The following is an 18,232-nucleotide window of genomic DNA, read 5'->3' on the forward strand; positions in this document are numbered from 1 at the left end:
CTGGTCAACGGACACAGCAACGGTCACGTCCCGCTCGAAGACTAGAGGAGCATCAAGGGACTGTCACGGGACCGTTCACATTTCAACATGCCATCCTCATTAAACACCAAACCCATTCTGTTTTTTATTTGTTGTTGTTGATGTATGAGAGACATTTGACTGATGAAGCGAACGTGAGATCAGTGTTGTCTTGTTCCATGACTCAACAGTATTTAAACTGGAGCTGTGCTTGAGAAAACAACGCAATGTTTTTAGAGAAATTCTTCTTGAACTTTGCACACATCGGCTGGAGCGGCGTCCGTCTGCTCGGCGTCTTCACCAAAGAGAGAGAGCGACGCTCGATTGTGTTTATCTATCTTTTGGAAACTTGAGAAACAGTCAACATCTGCACCAAAGACACTGCTTCTTGAACCTCAGGTTCGCTACGTTATAAGTGTTATCCCAAACGAGATTCCTTCTGTGTTTGTATTCAGCTTTTCTATGCATTTTAGTTGTAGTCACTGAAAGGGAAATGTATTTTTGTATTTCTGTGAAGCTTGCAGTAGATGTGCTCTGTAAATAGTGTGAGATGATATTTACGGTTAGTTTGCGGGATGGGTTTAGTGGGTTTTTTAAAGGTCAGGGTGCAGCCGGGATGAGCTTTAGATGATGTGCTTACAGCAGTCTCTCTTTCAGATGTTTCGTGTGAGTCGAGTGCCTTACTGTGTTAATATTGAATGTGGGAAACCAAAGCCATTCTTAGACATGGATGCAGTGAAGCCGTATGGGAGCAGTGGAAGAAAGCACCAAAAATAAATCTGCAGTCAGTCGTTGTGAGTCTTGATTGAGTTCACTTGAAGCATGTCTCCATCTGGTGGAGTCTGAGGTGTAAAACTAACCATCAAGTCCTGAGATCCGAAGTCTTGTTTATACTGCAATATTTCTTGTTTTAAATTAGTTTAAGGTCAGCAATTGTGTGCATTTTTAGTATTTCAATTTAGTAACTTCAGTTATTGTTTTATTTCAGTCAGTTGCCAATGCAACATTTCTAATTGTATTTATTATATTCTAATATTAACTTTTTTTTCCGTTAAGGAAAATGCATTTTGTGTTTTTTATAGTCTTGGTTATCGACCCCAACACTGGTTTTATTCAGTAAATGTCTTTTTTTGGATACTTTAGTTTTACAAAGATATTCGCAACTTATGCCTCTTTTCTTGACAGAAGCCTTTGACTTTTTAATTTGACTTAACGTAATTTTATTTATCCGTTATACTGAAGGATATTGTTTATTTTTATTTATTTATTTAATTTTGAGGTTTATGTCACTAAACACTAGTTTTCTTTGAATAGTAAAACTTTGAGCTTGTATTTTAGTAAAAGTAAAATACTTAAGTTCTGTTAAAATGAGAGTATTTGACTGTAACTTGTAATAGAGTATTTTCACTGTAAGGTATCTGTAATTTTACTCAAGTATGGTTTTGGGTACTCTGTATTCAGGTAAAATAACCTAATTTTAAATAATTCTTTACAAATCAGATAGCACTATATATAAATACAGGGATTATAGAGTTAAAAGCAGAAATATACGTGCATTTAAACAGGAATTACAAATATAACAATAAGGTCATGTGCACTGTCTGTGAATACAAATATTAAATTCTAAACAGAAATCTGAAACATCCACAGAATTTCCACTTTTCTGACGCTGCTTTTCATTGACACACAAGCAAATCGGCCTTCGATAGCAGGAGTATGATTCCTAGCATACTAGTCCTACTGTTTTAACAAGCTTTATCACACTCGCAATACAGCCTCGTATTATAACCTCCTAAAACACAAACACGGGATATTTACAGATGTGTCTGTAATTGCTCTGACACAAGAAGCATGTGTCCTTTTATCTAAATGTAGTTACCAATTATCCCACAGGCCTCTCTCATCACAGGGAAGAATCCTCATATATCACTCATTTTGTCTAAGGTTGCCTGGAAACAAGGGGTGGCTCATCTTCCCCACAGGCTCTGATCTATATGTATCCAAACGAAACAGAAAAAGGTACAACAGCTGTCACTGGGACAGTACCCTTTCGACAGCTACTAAATTGCACCTTTTAGGTCATAATGTGTACCTTAAATACAGTACAGAGGTGTACCTTTTGACATGATACCAACCCTGCGATAGCTGCAAAATCTGACCAGACGTCTAAACTCTGTAAACCAGACGTTTAGAAATAATAAAGCAGAAATGTGTAACGCAGTCATTAAAGATGGTCCAGTTTTAGTTAATGCTCATTCTCCAGTCGTGTCCAAGATATAACTTTCTATATTTGCTCTGTTGTTGTGGAAAAGATTTATTTGAAGCAAGTGTAAAGAAAAGAGTTTATTCATTCAGGTTTTCTTTACAACCAGAAAAAAAACGCAGAAATCACAAACTGATGTTTTTTTTTTTTTAAATCAACATTACTGTAATAACACGATCATAAACACACGCTCTACTGATAATACAGTGACTCTAAACACTAGTAGTTCACCTCTTATTTATAATCAATTCTTACATTTAACTATTTTTACTATTAAAATGCCAAATCTGTCATATAGCGATGTTTGTTCTCTGGGTTAAAATCTGGAATTTGACATACAACTGAAAAGAAAAGGAAATGTTTTTTTTGTTTTTTTAACAAAAACCTTATCTTACAGCCAGTTTCTGTTAATAAACAAGCTATAATTTAATAAGCACGAATTACTTACATTTTATAATTGTTATAACCACTGTATTTATTTATCATGGTGAATATTGTTTCCACCAATATTATATATTAAATAGAATAATAAAACACTTTAATCAATAATACAATTAAAAATATATATATATTTAATATTACAAAGGCTTCATATAATGCAGGAGATCTCATATTTTCCACTTATTTATATCTTCCATTGCAATGATTCCATTGTGATGTTTTTTATTGATTTATTCCACAATGAAACAAGACGTTTAATAAATGGAGAACACATATTAATGAAAATCGAAATAAACCTTGCAAGATGCACAATAAAATTATATTCAAGCTTCACTAAATACACACAAAAACTGATGTTAGAGAGACCCAAAGTGTTCAGACGGAGAAAGAGTCGAGACGAAAGCTTCCAGATCTTCAAGTGATGCCTGCAGATGAACAAGAAGACACAAAGCTTAATTTCTGGTTAAGAATGTGTGAGTGTATCAGTGAAGTTACTTAATTTCCTGGTACCCTCCACTCCTCCACTCCTGAAGCGATGTGCTTCTCTGTGTGTGTGATGTTGTCTCGGCCGGACTGCACTTTCTGAGCAAGCCCTGTGTTCTCCTTCTGGAGCTTCTTCAGCTGGATCCGCATGTACTCCTCCTGCTTCTTATAATAAGACACTAAAGCACTGCACACGTCCTGCTCTGGAGCGCCGCTCGGACGCCTGCGACACAAAACACATACAGGACTCACTCCAAACAGCAGAGTGTGTTTAGAGATTTAAAGGTGCAGTGTGTAACACTGGCAGTCCAAATTTAAATATTAAATAGAGATGTCTGCCCCGCCCCCTCCTGCTCCTCCTCTGAGTACTTGATGCTCACGCGGGTTGCCAGATTGAAGACATGAGCGCCTTTTCCAGAAACTGGCAACCCAGAGTGCTGAAATCCTATTGGGTAAACTGAATGTGGGCGGAGTCACGCAGACCAAAACAAAAACAGACATTCCGACACAGAACGCACATTTCTAAGCAGAATAACTGCTTATAATTTTTAGTTATAAAAGGCAATACGTTGTGGGGTCTGGTTATCATCTCACCATGCAGCTTGTGGTGTGTCTTTAGCGAGCTCCTCCAGTCGGTCCAGCTCTTCAAACTTCACCTGCAGCTCTCCCTCATCGATCACAGAGGAGATCTCTTTCTGAACACACACAAAAACATCACTGCTAATGCACTAATACACAGCTGGATCTGTCATGTAATCTGTGAGATGACAGACAAAACTGGACCATGCTTTCCCCAAGGGAAAGAAAAATACATTTGATTCCATGTTACTAGAAACGGTACTGTAAATGGGTTCGATTCCCGGGAAATGCATGAACTGATCAACCTTGAATACGGCCACTTTGGGGAAAAGCATAAATGTAATACCATAAGGCTTAAGGATAAACTTGAACTTGACAATTTTCATTAAGCCACACCTTCTTTTGCATTACCGTAATAAGAATGCAAAAAGAAATGAGAAAAATTTAATAATTATAAAAAATGTTTTTTGTTTTTGTTTTGTTTTTTTAATAAGTTTCACAGGTTCCTAAAAAATATTAAGCAACAAAACGGTTTCCAACATTGATAATAAATCAGCATATTATCATGATTTCTGAAGGATCATGTGGAACAAGACTGGAGGAATGGTGCTGAAAATACAGCTGCGCATCACAGAAATAAATTACACTTTAACACAGATTCACACAGAAAAAAGATTATTTAAATTGTAATAATATTTCAGATTTTTTAAATTAAATAAACGGAGCCCTGGTGAGCAGAAGAGACTTCTGTAAATAAAAAAATAAATTCATATTTGATCAAAGAGGTAAACTAAAATAGAAAACCAGTTTTAAAATAGTAATAATATTTCATAACATACATACATATACATACACACATATATATATATATATATATATATATATATATATATATATATATATATATATTTTTTTTTTTTTTTTTCTTGGTCAAATAAATCCAGTCTCGATGAACAGAAGAAACTTTTAAAAAACATGAAAAAAACATGACTTATCCCAAACTTATGAACAGCAGTGTGTATTTATTATATATTAAATTATAGGGCTTGCTTTTTATGACAATAAGAGAGTAATGCAAATATATATATATATATATATATATATATATATATATATATATATATATATATATATATATATATATATATATATATATATATATATATAAACACGATCTGATCACGTGACTTCAGCGGTTTGACGCACGGTCCGAATCACTGACTCGGACACAAATGATTCGCAAACGATTCGAAGCTTCGTTTGGACAGCGCTCGTCATTAGCAGATCTTATTAACATTAACTGTTACCTGAACTAAAGTCTGCAGCTGGCTGATGAACTGTTTGTGCATGGCTTCGGTCAGCTGAGGGTTCTGCTTTGACAGAGGCTGGAAATAGTGGGAAAACCTGTCGAAACTGACACAGAGTGAACAGAACTAACTATATAGCCATCAGTTTGAACGCGAATGAGGTTTGTTCCATGAGTTAACTTACCTGGCGTTGTCCAGCAGCCACTGCAGACTCTTCTCCATCACTTTACTGAACACTTTCAGTCTCGGTTTGGATCGCGATGCCTTAACCGAATCAGCCGAAGCTCGACACGAAACATCCTTCACCGAATCTACATCAGTTTTAGCCGAAACAGACGCTCTGCTCTTCTCTGGCTCCTCCATCACGCTTGAGATGTTTACAAAAATTGGAAAAACCCGCGCCGAGAGAAAACGCGTCAGCCTACGGGAAGCGAGCAGCCTCGGTTTCAAACCGTTTTCTCGAAACGCGTTTATATGACCTGAAGCGTCAAGTTACCACTCAGCTGTCAGTGATCTATTTCTATCTATTTCTACTCTCTCCTCGCTTTACCTCAGCACGTGGGAGTCTGTTATACGTCTACAGCAATGAGTTTAATTAAAGGACTGGTTTCCACTTTATACTGCCTTCCAAAGGTTTATAAATGGTTTTATCGGCCCTATTATCTGCTGTCACTGCTGATGACCGTAGCGTTTCCCTTCGTCCGCTGCTGTCCGGGACTCTGCGAGCATTTACCGTCCCAGAGAGAGGACAGCAACTCCTGCGCCTTCGACTGGGTCTGTGCTGTTTTATTATTGCTTTATTATAACACTTTACACGTGCATGCATGCTCACAGCATCGTAGTGTGTTTTGTACAACAGTGGCATAGTTATATGGCTTAAATATGTATGTAAGAACAGTACATTTGATTTTATTTACATTATTCTCTGCATTTATTTAATAACAAATAGTGTAAAAATAGTTAAATTGTAGAATTTAAAATAACTGTTTTGTTTTGTGAATGTGTGTTAAAATGTCATTTATTTCTGTGATCAAAGCTGTTTTTTTAGCATATTTTTTTTTTAGATCAACTGTTTTCACTATTGATAATACATTGATAAAAATCATCATATTATTCTGATTTCTGAAGATCATGTGACACTGAAGACTGGAGGAATGATGCTGAAAATACAGATTTTATCACAGAAATAAATTATTTTTAAACAGATATTCCAACAGAAAACATATATTTCAAATTGAAAAATATTTAGCTATATGTATATGTGTGTGCAAACATTTTCAAATGTGTTTAAATATTGAAAAAAGGTGTAATTGCTCTGTGTAGAGGGAGGTGGAGATTTTAATGTTTCTCAGCGCTATAGTCATGATGAAGAACCGAAGAGCCAGTAAGTTTGCATGCGTTCATCACACAAGATATTCACGAATAATATTTGCATCGCTATATGGTGCCTTATTAATTTTCTCTCTCTCTCAGTAACACTGGAGCAGCACATAGGGAATATATTTCTCTTCAGTAAGGTGGCGAACGTGGTGCTGTTTTTCCGAGTGGACCTGAGACTTGGCCTTCTCTACCTCACGCTGTGTGTGGGTAAATAAATGATATAAAACATGCTGTCAAAATAATCAAGAGCAAAAACTGTGGTTTTTAAAATAAATGCTGTGTCTTTTCTATACAGTGTTCCTTATCACATGTAAACCACCGATCTACATGGGCCCTGAGTTCATCAAATACTTCAGTGACTCCACTTTAGATGTGAGTAAAACATTACAGCATTAAAGGAATAGTTCCCACCCTCAGGTCATCCCAGAGTGTGTTTCTTCATCAGGTTTGGAGAAATGTAGCAGTGTGTCATCAGTGGATGCTCTGTAATGAATGGGTGCCGTCAGAACGAGAGTCCAAACAGCTGATAAAAACTATGTATTTTTTTCAAAGTTAAAACATGTTGATGATGGATTTGTTTCAGCTTTTGTCTTCTCCAGACATTTACTAATGGAATGGAGTGCTGTGGATTATTGTGATGTTTTTATCAGCTGTTTGGACTCTCATTCTGACGGCACCCATTCACTGCAGAGCATCCATTGATGCAACACTGATTCATTTCTCCAAATCTGAGGGAAGAAACAAACGCATCTCGGATGAGTACATTTTCATTTTTATTTATGGGTGTACTATTCCTTTAAGATGTTTTTTTCTTTTCAATTTAACCATTTGTTATTTAAGACAGTTTGACCATGTGATTTGTTATCATTTCTATCCATTTCAAATTTGTCAAAAATGCCTTATTCTTATAAATAGCATGTTATATTAATATAAAAGGCTTTATCCAAATTGTATGTCTCACTCTATAATACTATACTAAAATTAATTATCTTATGTCAGAAACTAAGACTTTTATCATCTTTTTTTGTTTTACTCGTTTTTTCAGGAAGAGCTGCAGAGAGACTGTCGTGTGACGTGGATCGTTGAGTTTTATGCCAACTGGTCTCCAGAGTGTCAGACATTTGCCCCCATTTTCGCTGACCTGTCACTCAAGTAAGTCAAGGGTTAATGACCTTTTATAAAGCCCAGAGTTCCGCTCCTTGATTCTGATTGGCTGAGCCACGTTCAAAGCTGTTCTAAATAATGCTACAAAGTAACACACACCTTTGTTTACATTTGTGTGTTGCTCGGCAACCACTTTGTTGCAACCACAACTGATTCTGAGGAGCTACATTGTTTACACTGTTTTTAGTAATATCATTACACTTTATTTGCTCTGTTTTATTTTGTTTTATGAAAGTATTGAGTCGTGTGAAGCTGTGGTTTCACGCTGTGCCTTAGCTGTTATAAATTCACCGCTTCTTGCTTTAATGTCCACTAGGTATGACTGCTTAGGTCTCAAATTTGGAAAAGTGGACATTGGGCAATATGCAGCAGCTGCTGAGAGGTGAGTCTGTGTGCCTTGTCTTCCTTTCAGCACCAGCTCAGGGATATATCTTGCATTACTAGTTGCATTAGCTTTGCTCTGATTCCAGGTTTAAGGTGAACCCCTCGCCGCTCTGCAAGCAGCTTCCTTCTCTGTTGCTCCTTCAAGGAGGTCGAGAACTTGTGCGGCGTCCTCTAGTGGACACGAAGGGAAGAGCCATTGGGTGGAGTTTCACCGAGGTAAAGGTTCACCAGAGAAAGATGAACAGACAGTCAATAAAAAAATATTGATGGGGTGGTGAGAAGGGGGCAGGAATGTTTGAGGGGGGACAACATATGTATATATACTGAATTTAGTCACAGTTATCACAGTTGCATGATAAATAGTATGTGTGCACATTTTAAAGGTTATTGATGGCTTAGGTCTGTTTTTATAGCAACAACAACAACAACAAAAATATTACAGTATGTTAATACTTTGTAAATTATTATTTGAAGTAACAAAACCATGGTTAATTTGCAGTTACCATGGCTACAAGAACCATGATTGGTAGTTTTCGTAAGGGAACCTGAGAAAAAAAAATCTTTCACAGGAATGTGATAAACGGGCCTCGTTATTACCTAAATGATTTATACTTTATTTTAATATATATTAAAAATGTATAAGGTGTGTGCATTGAAGCTGACACCTAAATGAACACATTACAATAGTTTTATGACTGCAAGTCTTTCTCCTCAAATGCTATTGAGCTTATAATTTGTGTTTGAGCCCATGTGAAACAGTAGCATAATTTACATATGATTTACAGATTATTTTAATAAATATCAAACATTTAATACAATTGTACATTATAGCTGACACCTACATGAACAATTACAGTTGTTTTTATGACTATAAGTAATTCTCCTTAAATGCTACTGACGTTAGAAAAGTGTATACCAATATCGCATGTAACTTTTAGAGACGGTCCCTAAATTGAGACTCGTCCAACTCCCTCTGGGAGTTGGTGCCCCTCTCTGCGTGTAGGGAGCGACGGTACTGAACACCTTTAATATTGCAGACACTAGTCCATATCGAGATTTGATTAAATGCTCTACTTTTGAATTCCGTGACGTTCTTCTTTATACAGCAAGTTCCAGTTCTGCGATTCAATCCCTGTCGCTTTTCAAACGAATTTATGAATGAAAGTGTGAAAGTTCTGACACAAAACGAAGTTATTACGTATCCTCATGCTATTTAAAAGTGGTTAACTTTGTTTGGCAGGTTCAATATTTGAAAACCGAAAATTATTAACTTATTTTTTAAATTACATTTATATCTGAATATATGTCAGAGTTCGGAGCGGTTTCGCGAATCATTTGAGTCAGTTCGGGAGTTCAAAGCGGGTTCGCGAATCATTTGAGTCAGTTTGAGGATCGCGAATCATTTGAATCAGTTCGGGAGTTCGTAGCGGGATCGTGAATCATTTGAATCAGTTCGGGAGTTTGTAGCGGGATCGCGAATCATTTGAATCAGTTCGGGAGTTCGTAGCGGGATTTCGAATCATTTGAGTCAGTTATGGGGATCGCGAATCATTTGAATCAGTTCGGGAGTTCGTAGCGGGATCGCGAATCATTTGAGTCAGTTATGGGGATCGCGAATCATTTGAATCAGTTCGGGAGTTCGTAGCGGGATCGCGAATCATTTGAGTCAGTTTGGGAGTTCGGAGTGGGATCGCGAATCATTTGAGTTTGGAGCGGGTTCGCGAATCATTTGAGTCAGTTTGGGGTTCGCAAATCATTTGAATCAGTTCTGGAGTTTGTAGCGGGTTCGCGAATCATTTGAGTCAGTTCGGGAGTTCGTAGCGGTTTCGCGAATCATTTGAATCAGTTCGGGAGTTCGGAGCGGGATCACGAATTACGAAAGATTCGTGCTCGTAAATTTTCAAATTGGCCATAACCTTTAATTCGTTGTTGACAACTGGGGTGGCAGCAGGGGTGGCAAGGCTTTCTTTTAGGGTGGCATTTGCCCATGTGGACAGACACTGCTAATCTAATGCAATCTGTTTCCCGTTTATTAATGTTTGTTTATATAATGCAGGGATTCTCAAACGTTTTTATTGTGGGTTGACGGTCACATTAACATAGAGGTTAAACAAATCAAATATAATTCAGGTTTTTTAATTAATTTTTATTGTGCATTTTTACGATTTGATTATTCAATCTTCATTTTTTTTATTACCTCTCAAACCCTCTGCAGTTCTTACATTAAGACAAGTTTAGAGAAACCCTGGTTTAATGTCACGTTTAATGCATTCTATGACGTTTATACCAAACAAAAATGGAATATGGTGTTCTTTCTCTTTGCTTTTTATTTCAATATGGTACATTTAAGGGTGAGTTTAAACAAAACTTTAATATGTGACCCTGGAGCACAAAACCAGTCATAAGGTTCAATTTTATGAAATTGAGATGTACATCTGAAAGCTGAATAAATAATCTTTCCATTGATGTATGGTTTGTTATAATACAACAATATTTAGCTGAAATGCTATTTGAAAATCTGGAATCTGAAGGTGCAAAAAAATCTAAATATTCAGAAAATATTTGTTGTTCAAATTAAGTTCTTAGCAATGCATATTACTAATCAAACATTACATTTTGATATATTTACAGTAGGAAATATACAAAATATCTTCATGGAACATCTTTAATTAATATCCTAATGATTTTTGGCATAAGAGAAAAATAATAATAATCAATAATCTTGACCCATGCAATGCATCATCTTTCGGCTATTGCTACAAATATCCCCCAGCGACTTCAATTTGGTTTTGTGCTCCAGAGTCACACACATGTAATTCAGTTCCTAACTACAATTTTCATCATTTATTCTGTAATCAGTAACCATGTGTAAGTGATCTACCCAGCAGCACAGCATACAAAGCAATTCGCTGTTCTTCACCAAGACATGCCTTTGTGTGTTTAACAGGAAAACATCATTCGGGATTTCAACCTAAATGAGATATTCCAGAGATGTAAGAAATTGAGCAAAGGAGAGAAGCCCGAGGAGCTGAAGACACTCCTGCAAGAGGCTCCTGAAGAAGAGGAGCCACATGATGAAGATGATGAGGAGGAGCCAGAGAGCAAGAAAGACAAATAAGACACAGAAAGGAAAGGGATGCAGCATTTATGATGATCCTGAACCCACACACACTGAACAGATGGATTGAAAAGTGCATCACATCATCTTGTGACCGGTGTTGCATTTGCTCTTGAGGTTCAAATCGGAGTCATTTGTGTTAGTTAATAAAATGATACATTCTTAAAAAAGTATACACCCCCAAAAAACTAATCATTTATTGATTTAGAAGAGCAGAAACTACCAAGCCATGGTTATTGTTATGTCGGCAATGCATTGAAACCTAATTGAAAATACTGTATGGTTAACTGAGAATCTGTTTCAAAAGTAGGTAGAGATTAAGAAATCTATATATTTGCTCTGGTCCTTTCCAGGTACTTTAATGGATACGGACTTTGAAACAAAAGTGTAGTCGCATGTTCGAAGTCTTGAAGCTTGAGAAAACTCAGAAGTATGAAACATACTCTCCATGTGAGTTAGAGAAATTATATATTATATTGTTTGTGCTCACATTTTTCAAGCAAGACACCAGTACAGACTCGAAGAGTGTACTATTTAAAGCTGCTGCCTTTTCCAAAGCACTGGAAAAGCTCAGAAAATGCATTTAAAAGACACACAAGGACAACACATGTTAACCGGATATGACTTTATACACGTCTGAAGTATGCATGATGTGTTGCAAAACTGAACTTTATGCATAAAGTTTCCATTTGCAATTTTACTATAAAAATGTTTCTTTCGAATCTACTGTTCGATGGCCAACTCCACACACAATCGTCATCACAGTTCTTGAAATTCTATTGAAATGTCTTGGAAATTAAAAAAAGTCTGATTTCGGGGGTTGACGTCACCCTACAGTTTCTTTGATGGCCACAGCAGGCATCGGTCCTATATGAGTCCAGATGTAGCCTTTTTCTGGACGAATTGGTAATGTTGGGAAAGGGCAGCTTCTGGATTTGAAGTACTCTGAAGGGGCGTGACAGACGAACTCCAGGTACTCCATTTTTCTCGGCAAGTCCTCTTCAGGGCCTGAGCAAAGAAATCGCAGCTTTTACAAAAAGGAAGCTTTAAAATCAAATAATTAACCATGTGTCAAATTTTACATGACAGGATGTGCAATATCGATATTCTGACTTTATAACATGCAATTATGTTTATATCTTTCAATTCTGACTTTATAACACGCGATTGTTTATATCTCACAATTCTGACTTTATAACACGCGATCGTTTATATCTCACAATTCTGACTTTATAACACGATTGTTTATATCTCACAATTCAAATTTAATAACATGCGATTATGTTTATAGCTTGCAATTCTGACTTTATAACACGCGATTATGTTTATATCTCTCAGTTCTGATTTTATAACACACAATTGTTTATATCTCACAATTCTGACTTTATAACACGTGATTATGTTTATATCTTTCAATTCTGACTTCATAACGCGATTGTTTATATATCGCAATTCTGACTTTATAACACACGATTGTTTATAACTCTCAATTCTGACTTTATAACATGCTATCGTTTATGTCTCACAATTCTGACTTTATAACACGCGATTATGTTTTTATCTCTCAGTTCTGACTTTATAACACACGATTGTTTATATCTCACAATTCAAATTTTATAACACGCGATTATGTTTATAGCTTGCAATTCTGACTTTATAACACGCAATTGTTTATATCTCACAATTCTGACTTTAACACGCGATTGTTTATATCTCTCAATTCTGACTTTATAACACGCGATTATGTTTATATCTCTCAATTCTGACTGTATAACACGCGATTATGTTTATATCTCTCAATTCTTACTTTATAACAAGCAATTATGTTTATATCTCTCAGTTCTGACTTTATAACACGCGATTGTTTATATCTCACAATTCTGACTTTATAACACGCGATCGTTTATATCTCACAATTCTGACTTTATAACACGATTGTTTATATCTCACAATTCAAATTTCATAACATGCGATTATGTTTATAGCTTGCAATTCTGACTTTATAACACGCGATTATGTTTATATCTCTCAGTTCTGACTGTATAACACGTGATTGTTTATATCTCACAATTCTAACCTTATAACACACAATTATGTTTATAGCTTGCAATTCTGACTTTATAACACACGATTGTTTATATTAAAAATTCAAATTTTATAACACGCAATTATGTTTATATCTCACAATTCTGACTTTATAACACACGATTATGTTTATAGCTTGCAATTCTGACTTTATAACACGCAATTGTTTATATCACACAATTCTGAAATTGTTTATATCTCGTAGTTCTGACTTTAGTTCTCAGAATTGCGGCTTTGTTTCTCAGAATTTATAATTAATAGTCAGAGAGTTTAAATCACTCAACTCTGAAAAAGAGATGCACCGATGTTCTGCGTCAGCTTTGATCAGAACTATTTTCATTTTCCGAAAAACACAATAGTAGCTCACTCATTATTACCTTATTTTTTTAATTGTTATATAATTTTACGATCACGTGTGCAATCATACGCACAAATATTCAAGAAAACGGTACTCTTGCTTGTGTGCTATTACATAACTATATCATATCTTATAAATATAAAGACAAAAACGTAAACAAAAGCTTTCATAACTTAAATTATATGGTCATTTTAACTGCATTCTAATAGTCTTCATCACTCAGTCAATGCTTTAGGACTCTCAATACGTGTATTTGTTGTTTGTTTTTTGCAAAGTAAGCGACACACTCTATAATATAAGTTCACGTACAATTAAAACAATTACGATATTATCATAGATATCGCACACCTCTATTCAACAATGAACAAAAACAAAGTATTCCTGCATGAACTTACCAACAATGTATGTGCCAGGATCAAACCTATCTCGAGGACTGCTCTGAGTCGGGATCAGCCAAGTTAATGCAGCACTTTTCTCACAGTACTGATCCTGGACGAAACCACGAATCTGAGCGTAATACGGTTTACCGTCGTCCTCGTCTATTACTTTAATGACATCTCCTATTTGATAATAGACGCCCTGACCAACAGACAAGTGTTGGTTAGTGAATAGAAAAAGGCAGAAAAATACTTTAAAAGACAGTTTGAACAGTAGAAAGATGCGTTTACCTTGTAAAACATGGACTCTGACGTGATAATCGTTGACACGGACTCTGGTGCTTTGATAGGCTATGTGTATAGGCAAATGTAAAAAAGGTAACATAAATGCCATTGCATTTTACTAAAGAAACAGTTCACCCCAAAATTTTAATTGAGTTAATTTAATTGAGTTTGTTTCTTCATTAGATTTGGAGAACTGGAGAGGTGTGGATTATTGTGATGCTTTTACTCTCATTCTGACGGCACCCATTCACATCCATTGGTGAGCAAGTGATGCAATGCTACATTTCTCTAAATCTGATGAAGAAACAACTTCATCCACATATCAGCTGGCCTGAGGGTGAGCACATTTTCATTCCTTTAACCCAAATAGAGGAAGAAAACACATAAATGATACTGATTGAAAAGCACTTACATTTTTCAATTTGAAAATGTGTCGTCTGCCCTTTCCTTTGGTTGAGACTTTCTTCTCGGATGCCGGAGCTTTGTACTTGGTGCTTCGTAACCGAGCGGAGCGTCTGTGAATTTCATGTTTGGACTATAAAAAAACACAGAGGGTAGTAGTAGTATCAGTGGTTTTGTTTAGATACTTTATTTTTAAGCAGTGTTAAAAAAAAGAACTATCTTAATCTGTAAGATGGCATTTAAGAGAAGGAAATAAAAAAACAATAATAATAAAAACAAATGATAGTGATCGCTGGACAATTATGACGTCATGATGGCGGCGCTCACATAAGGGCGACCCGCTCCGTGTAGAAGACCGTTACGCGTGTACATTATTTCCGGTTGTATTTTTTTTTTTCCCAAAATGACGTTTCTATATATAAATTGTTTCTAAATTCTATATCTATTAAATAGCTTAAGCGAAAAAATAATAAAAATAAAAACGACTTCAAACCTGTTTTCCTCCGCCGTTATTCTGCTGGATGGTGGATGAAGCAGAAGCTCCGGAGCTTCCACTAGTAATGTTTTTACCCGTGCAGTTATTACACAAAACCTCCCCCTGGTTTCCTTTCTTCCACATGGAAGAAGAGCTGGTCTTGCAGACAGAACAGCATGGTTTTAACCCGAGAGGCATGTTTGCTGACCACACACAGCAGCAAAGTGTCCTTTACAAGGCTCTAGTAAAGTTATTTCTGAACTACTCGTGTTTTCCTGTAGGAATGCAAGCTAACAAACTACAATAAATGTTGATCTAGAAGAAATATGACCTATCTCAAACACATATCTTGCATTTTGAAAACAATGAATGATAATAGGTCCCGTATGTTTGAAGGGAAGAAAAAAAAAACATCCGGGAGAAGAGTTGGCCTATTTTAGAATAAAAGTCCTCATTCCTATTTTCGAAATAAAAGTATGTCTGGAGGAAAAAGACTTCACTGGAGGGCGCTATTTAATATCTTTAAATTTTAAGTAAGAAAGAAAATATCTATCCATCTATCTATCTATCTATCTATCTACAAACAAATACATTTAAATATAAAATACCATCAACATAAATACTAATGTAAAAAAAATAAAATAAAATTAAGTTGTAAAAACGGGTCATTCCTTACAACACAAGTTGATTTAATCCCACTTATGTGTTTAGAGCTGTTTTAGACTGGTTTGGCTTGTGCATATTTCTCTCCTCGTTCAGAAAAGACCACTTTTTATTATTAAAGACTCATATTTTAGCTTAACTTGAGAATTACTCAAAAGTGAAATATTGTGATGTTTGTATCAGCTGTTTGGACTCTCATTCTGACGGCACCCATTGACTGAGCATCCAGAGATGTTCAAATGAAGAAAATTTTAAGGGTGAAATATTCCTTTAAATGTTGCATGAAAATAATATTATTGTTTTTAAATGAAGCAACAACTTGTCTTTGCTTAATAAGTTTCACAGTAAGAAACAGATCGATGTATTCACAAATTCATATATTTTCCTCACTCGGATAAAAGGCACAAGACAAAATCTGTTGCTATCCTCATTTCATTGTGACTTCAATAATAAGCAACAATTTGTTTTTAACCAGTGGTGTTTTGCACACATAAAGACCTTTAAGGGCCAATGTGGCATTCTCTCTCTCTCTCTCTATTGACATGTGAATCATTGCTAGGCTCATTGTTTGCACTTGTTGTGATGCCTGGAGAGAAGGCCAGGATAAGTGTGCTCCTGTACTGTAGCATCATGGCAGCTTGGCACGGCCGAGGACACAGAGACAGATTGAGGCTGACACAGCAGACCTTCACTTGGCAAATGCTGTGTGGATGACACACTCCACTCAGGAGGGCTGTCACCCTTTTGCACTCCTTTAGAAAAAATAAAAAGGGAGCGTTGTTAGACTTTAATTCTGGCTGTATTGTAACAACGGTTGTGGAAATTGTTTGGAAATCCTTCACAGTGTGATGCAATATTCTAAATGTCATCTAGGAGACTCAAGCGCAGCAGAAAGACATGAGCATGTTAAGAGTTAAGAAGGGTTTCTCTTTACATTTGGACATAGAGTGTGCAAAATACTCATAGAGCTGCTGCTGCAAAAAAAAAACGGAAAAAAAAATAAAAATAAAAAAATAAAAAATTCTTGAAATAATCTCCTTCTCACCAAGGCTGTATTTATTTGATCAAAAAATATGGTAAAAACCGTAATATTGTGAAATATTATTACATTTCAAAACAGCTGTTTTCTGTGTGAATTTTTTTCTTTTCTCTAATATATTTTAATTTGTATGCCAAAAATCATTAGGATATTAAGTAAAGATCATGTTCCATGAAGATATTTTGTGAATATTCTACCATAAATATATCAAAACTTAATGTTTGATTAGTAATATGCATTGCTAAGTACCACTTTAAAGGCAATTTTCTCAGTATTTCACTCCGATTTTCAAATAGTTGCATCTCAGCTAAATATTGTCCTCCTGACAAACCAGACATCAATGGAAAGCTTATTTATTCAGCTTTCAGATGATGTGGTCTGGGATTTGTGGTCACATATTAGGATTACTCTCTTAAATCAAACTTGTTTAAATGTATTTCTGTATTTTTCTTCTCATAGTACCGTGTCATGCGTTGGCATTGGACCATGGTTAGTAAATATTATTAATATTATAAATAATACATAGCCTGCATAGGAACTAGCCTTTCCAGAGAATAGCTACTGATGTTGATATTTATCAATTATAAAGCTTTTTATTAATTGTATTCATTCTGTTTCACTGAATGTGTAAGAGGAAGCTATGGCTGCTCGTTGTGTTTTAGACTCCTGTGTTGTCTCAGGGCTTCAGGTTTATCTGCTCAGCTTCCCTCACTATGTGAGCCGTCAGGTGCGTTCATGTCAAGCATTTTCAGTTCATTCGTGGCCTGGAGTCTCAATGTCAGCTTGCCAAGCTCTCCGGCAAAAAGAAAAAGTGCTAGAGATGAATCTCAATAATGAGGCATGTGCTACAGACAGCGGGATCTCTGTAAGCTCTCCTGTTCAAGCTGTGACTGTGAGCACGCTTGCTTTGCCACCCAAACAGACAACAGGGGGCATAAAGTGAGCTGCCCCGTTTAATATCAGAAGATTATTTAAATATCTGAATATTTAATCAGGAGGAAATAATTAAGCATTCTCAAATCAGCCTGCATATTCATCAGCAGTGGTCTGCAGCATCTTTAATTAATCATGCTTGTTTAACATCCCAGACCTGCATGCACATATATGAGGAAAATGCATTTATGCATTGGAGAAAATAGCCTCTTATTCTGCATTCCTGCACAGGCCATTAACCGTGGAACGCTAGACCTTCTTCCACATCTCACACAATGAAAATAAACCCCTCAAGCTTGCCGAAGCTCAGTTTGGTAACTAGGCTCAGGGTTAAAAGGATCCCGAGGGAAAGCTTGTGGAAAAGGAAGGTCTATAACCCTTGGCTCTGAAGGGGATCTGGCTTTTTAAGACCATCTTGAAATAAACTGAGCGCTGTCTGTGCATCAAAGATATCAGATTGTCATGTCATCTCATTCTA

At 36.0% G+C, this 18,232-nt stretch overlaps 3 protein-coding genes across 3 annotated transcripts; 1 reads left to right on the top strand and 2 right to left on the bottom strand.

The window, feature by feature from the left end:
• Window positions 1–2,938: 2,938 nt before the first annotated feature.
• Window positions 2,939–5,592, bottom strand: LOC113057854 (polyamine-modulated factor 1-like). Its single transcript, XM_026225399.1, has 5 exons — window positions 5,276–5,592; window positions 5,092–5,197; window positions 3,800–3,900; window positions 3,233–3,428; window positions 2,939–3,147 (listed from the first exon to the last, which is right to left on the bottom strand). The coding sequence occupies exons 1-5, from the start codon at window positions 5,452–5,454 to the stop codon at window positions 3,079–3,081; spliced, it is 651 nt and encodes a 216-aa protein (XP_026081184.1). The 5' UTR covers window positions 5,455–5,592; the 3' UTR covers window positions 2,939–3,078.
• A 54-nt stretch (window positions 5,593–5,646) lies between these two features.
• Window positions 5,647–11,953, top strand: tmx2a (thioredoxin-related transmembrane protein 2a). Its single transcript, XM_026225397.1, has 8 exons — window positions 5,647–5,865; window positions 6,415–6,475; window positions 6,565–6,678; window positions 6,767–6,843; window positions 7,517–7,623; window positions 7,952–8,017; window positions 8,106–8,235; window positions 10,967–11,953. The coding sequence occupies exons 1-8, from the start codon at window positions 5,677–5,679 to the stop codon at window positions 11,135–11,137; spliced, it is 915 nt and encodes a 304-aa protein (XP_026081182.1). The 5' UTR covers window positions 5,647–5,676; the 3' UTR covers window positions 11,138–11,953.
• LOC113057853 (GATA zinc finger domain-containing protein 1) lies at window positions 11,748–15,546 on the bottom strand. Its single transcript, XM_026225398.1, has 5 exons — window positions 15,138–15,546; window positions 14,655–14,777; window positions 14,249–14,308; window positions 13,976–14,159; window positions 11,748–12,145 (listed from the first exon to the last, which is right to left on the bottom strand). Exons 1-5 carry the CDS (start codon window positions 15,315–15,317, stop codon window positions 11,964–11,966), a joined length of 729 nt encoding a protein of 242 aa, XP_026081183.1. The 5' UTR covers window positions 15,318–15,546; the 3' UTR covers window positions 11,748–11,963.
• Window positions 15,547–18,232: the final 2,686 nt, after the last annotated feature.

Source organism: Carassius auratus, chromosome 39, assembly GCF_003368295.1.
Source record: "Carassius auratus strain Wakin chromosome 39, ASM336829v1, whole genome shotgun sequence".
NCBI classification, from domain to species: domain Eukaryota; kingdom Metazoa; phylum Chordata; class Actinopteri; order Cypriniformes; family Cyprinidae; genus Carassius; species Carassius auratus.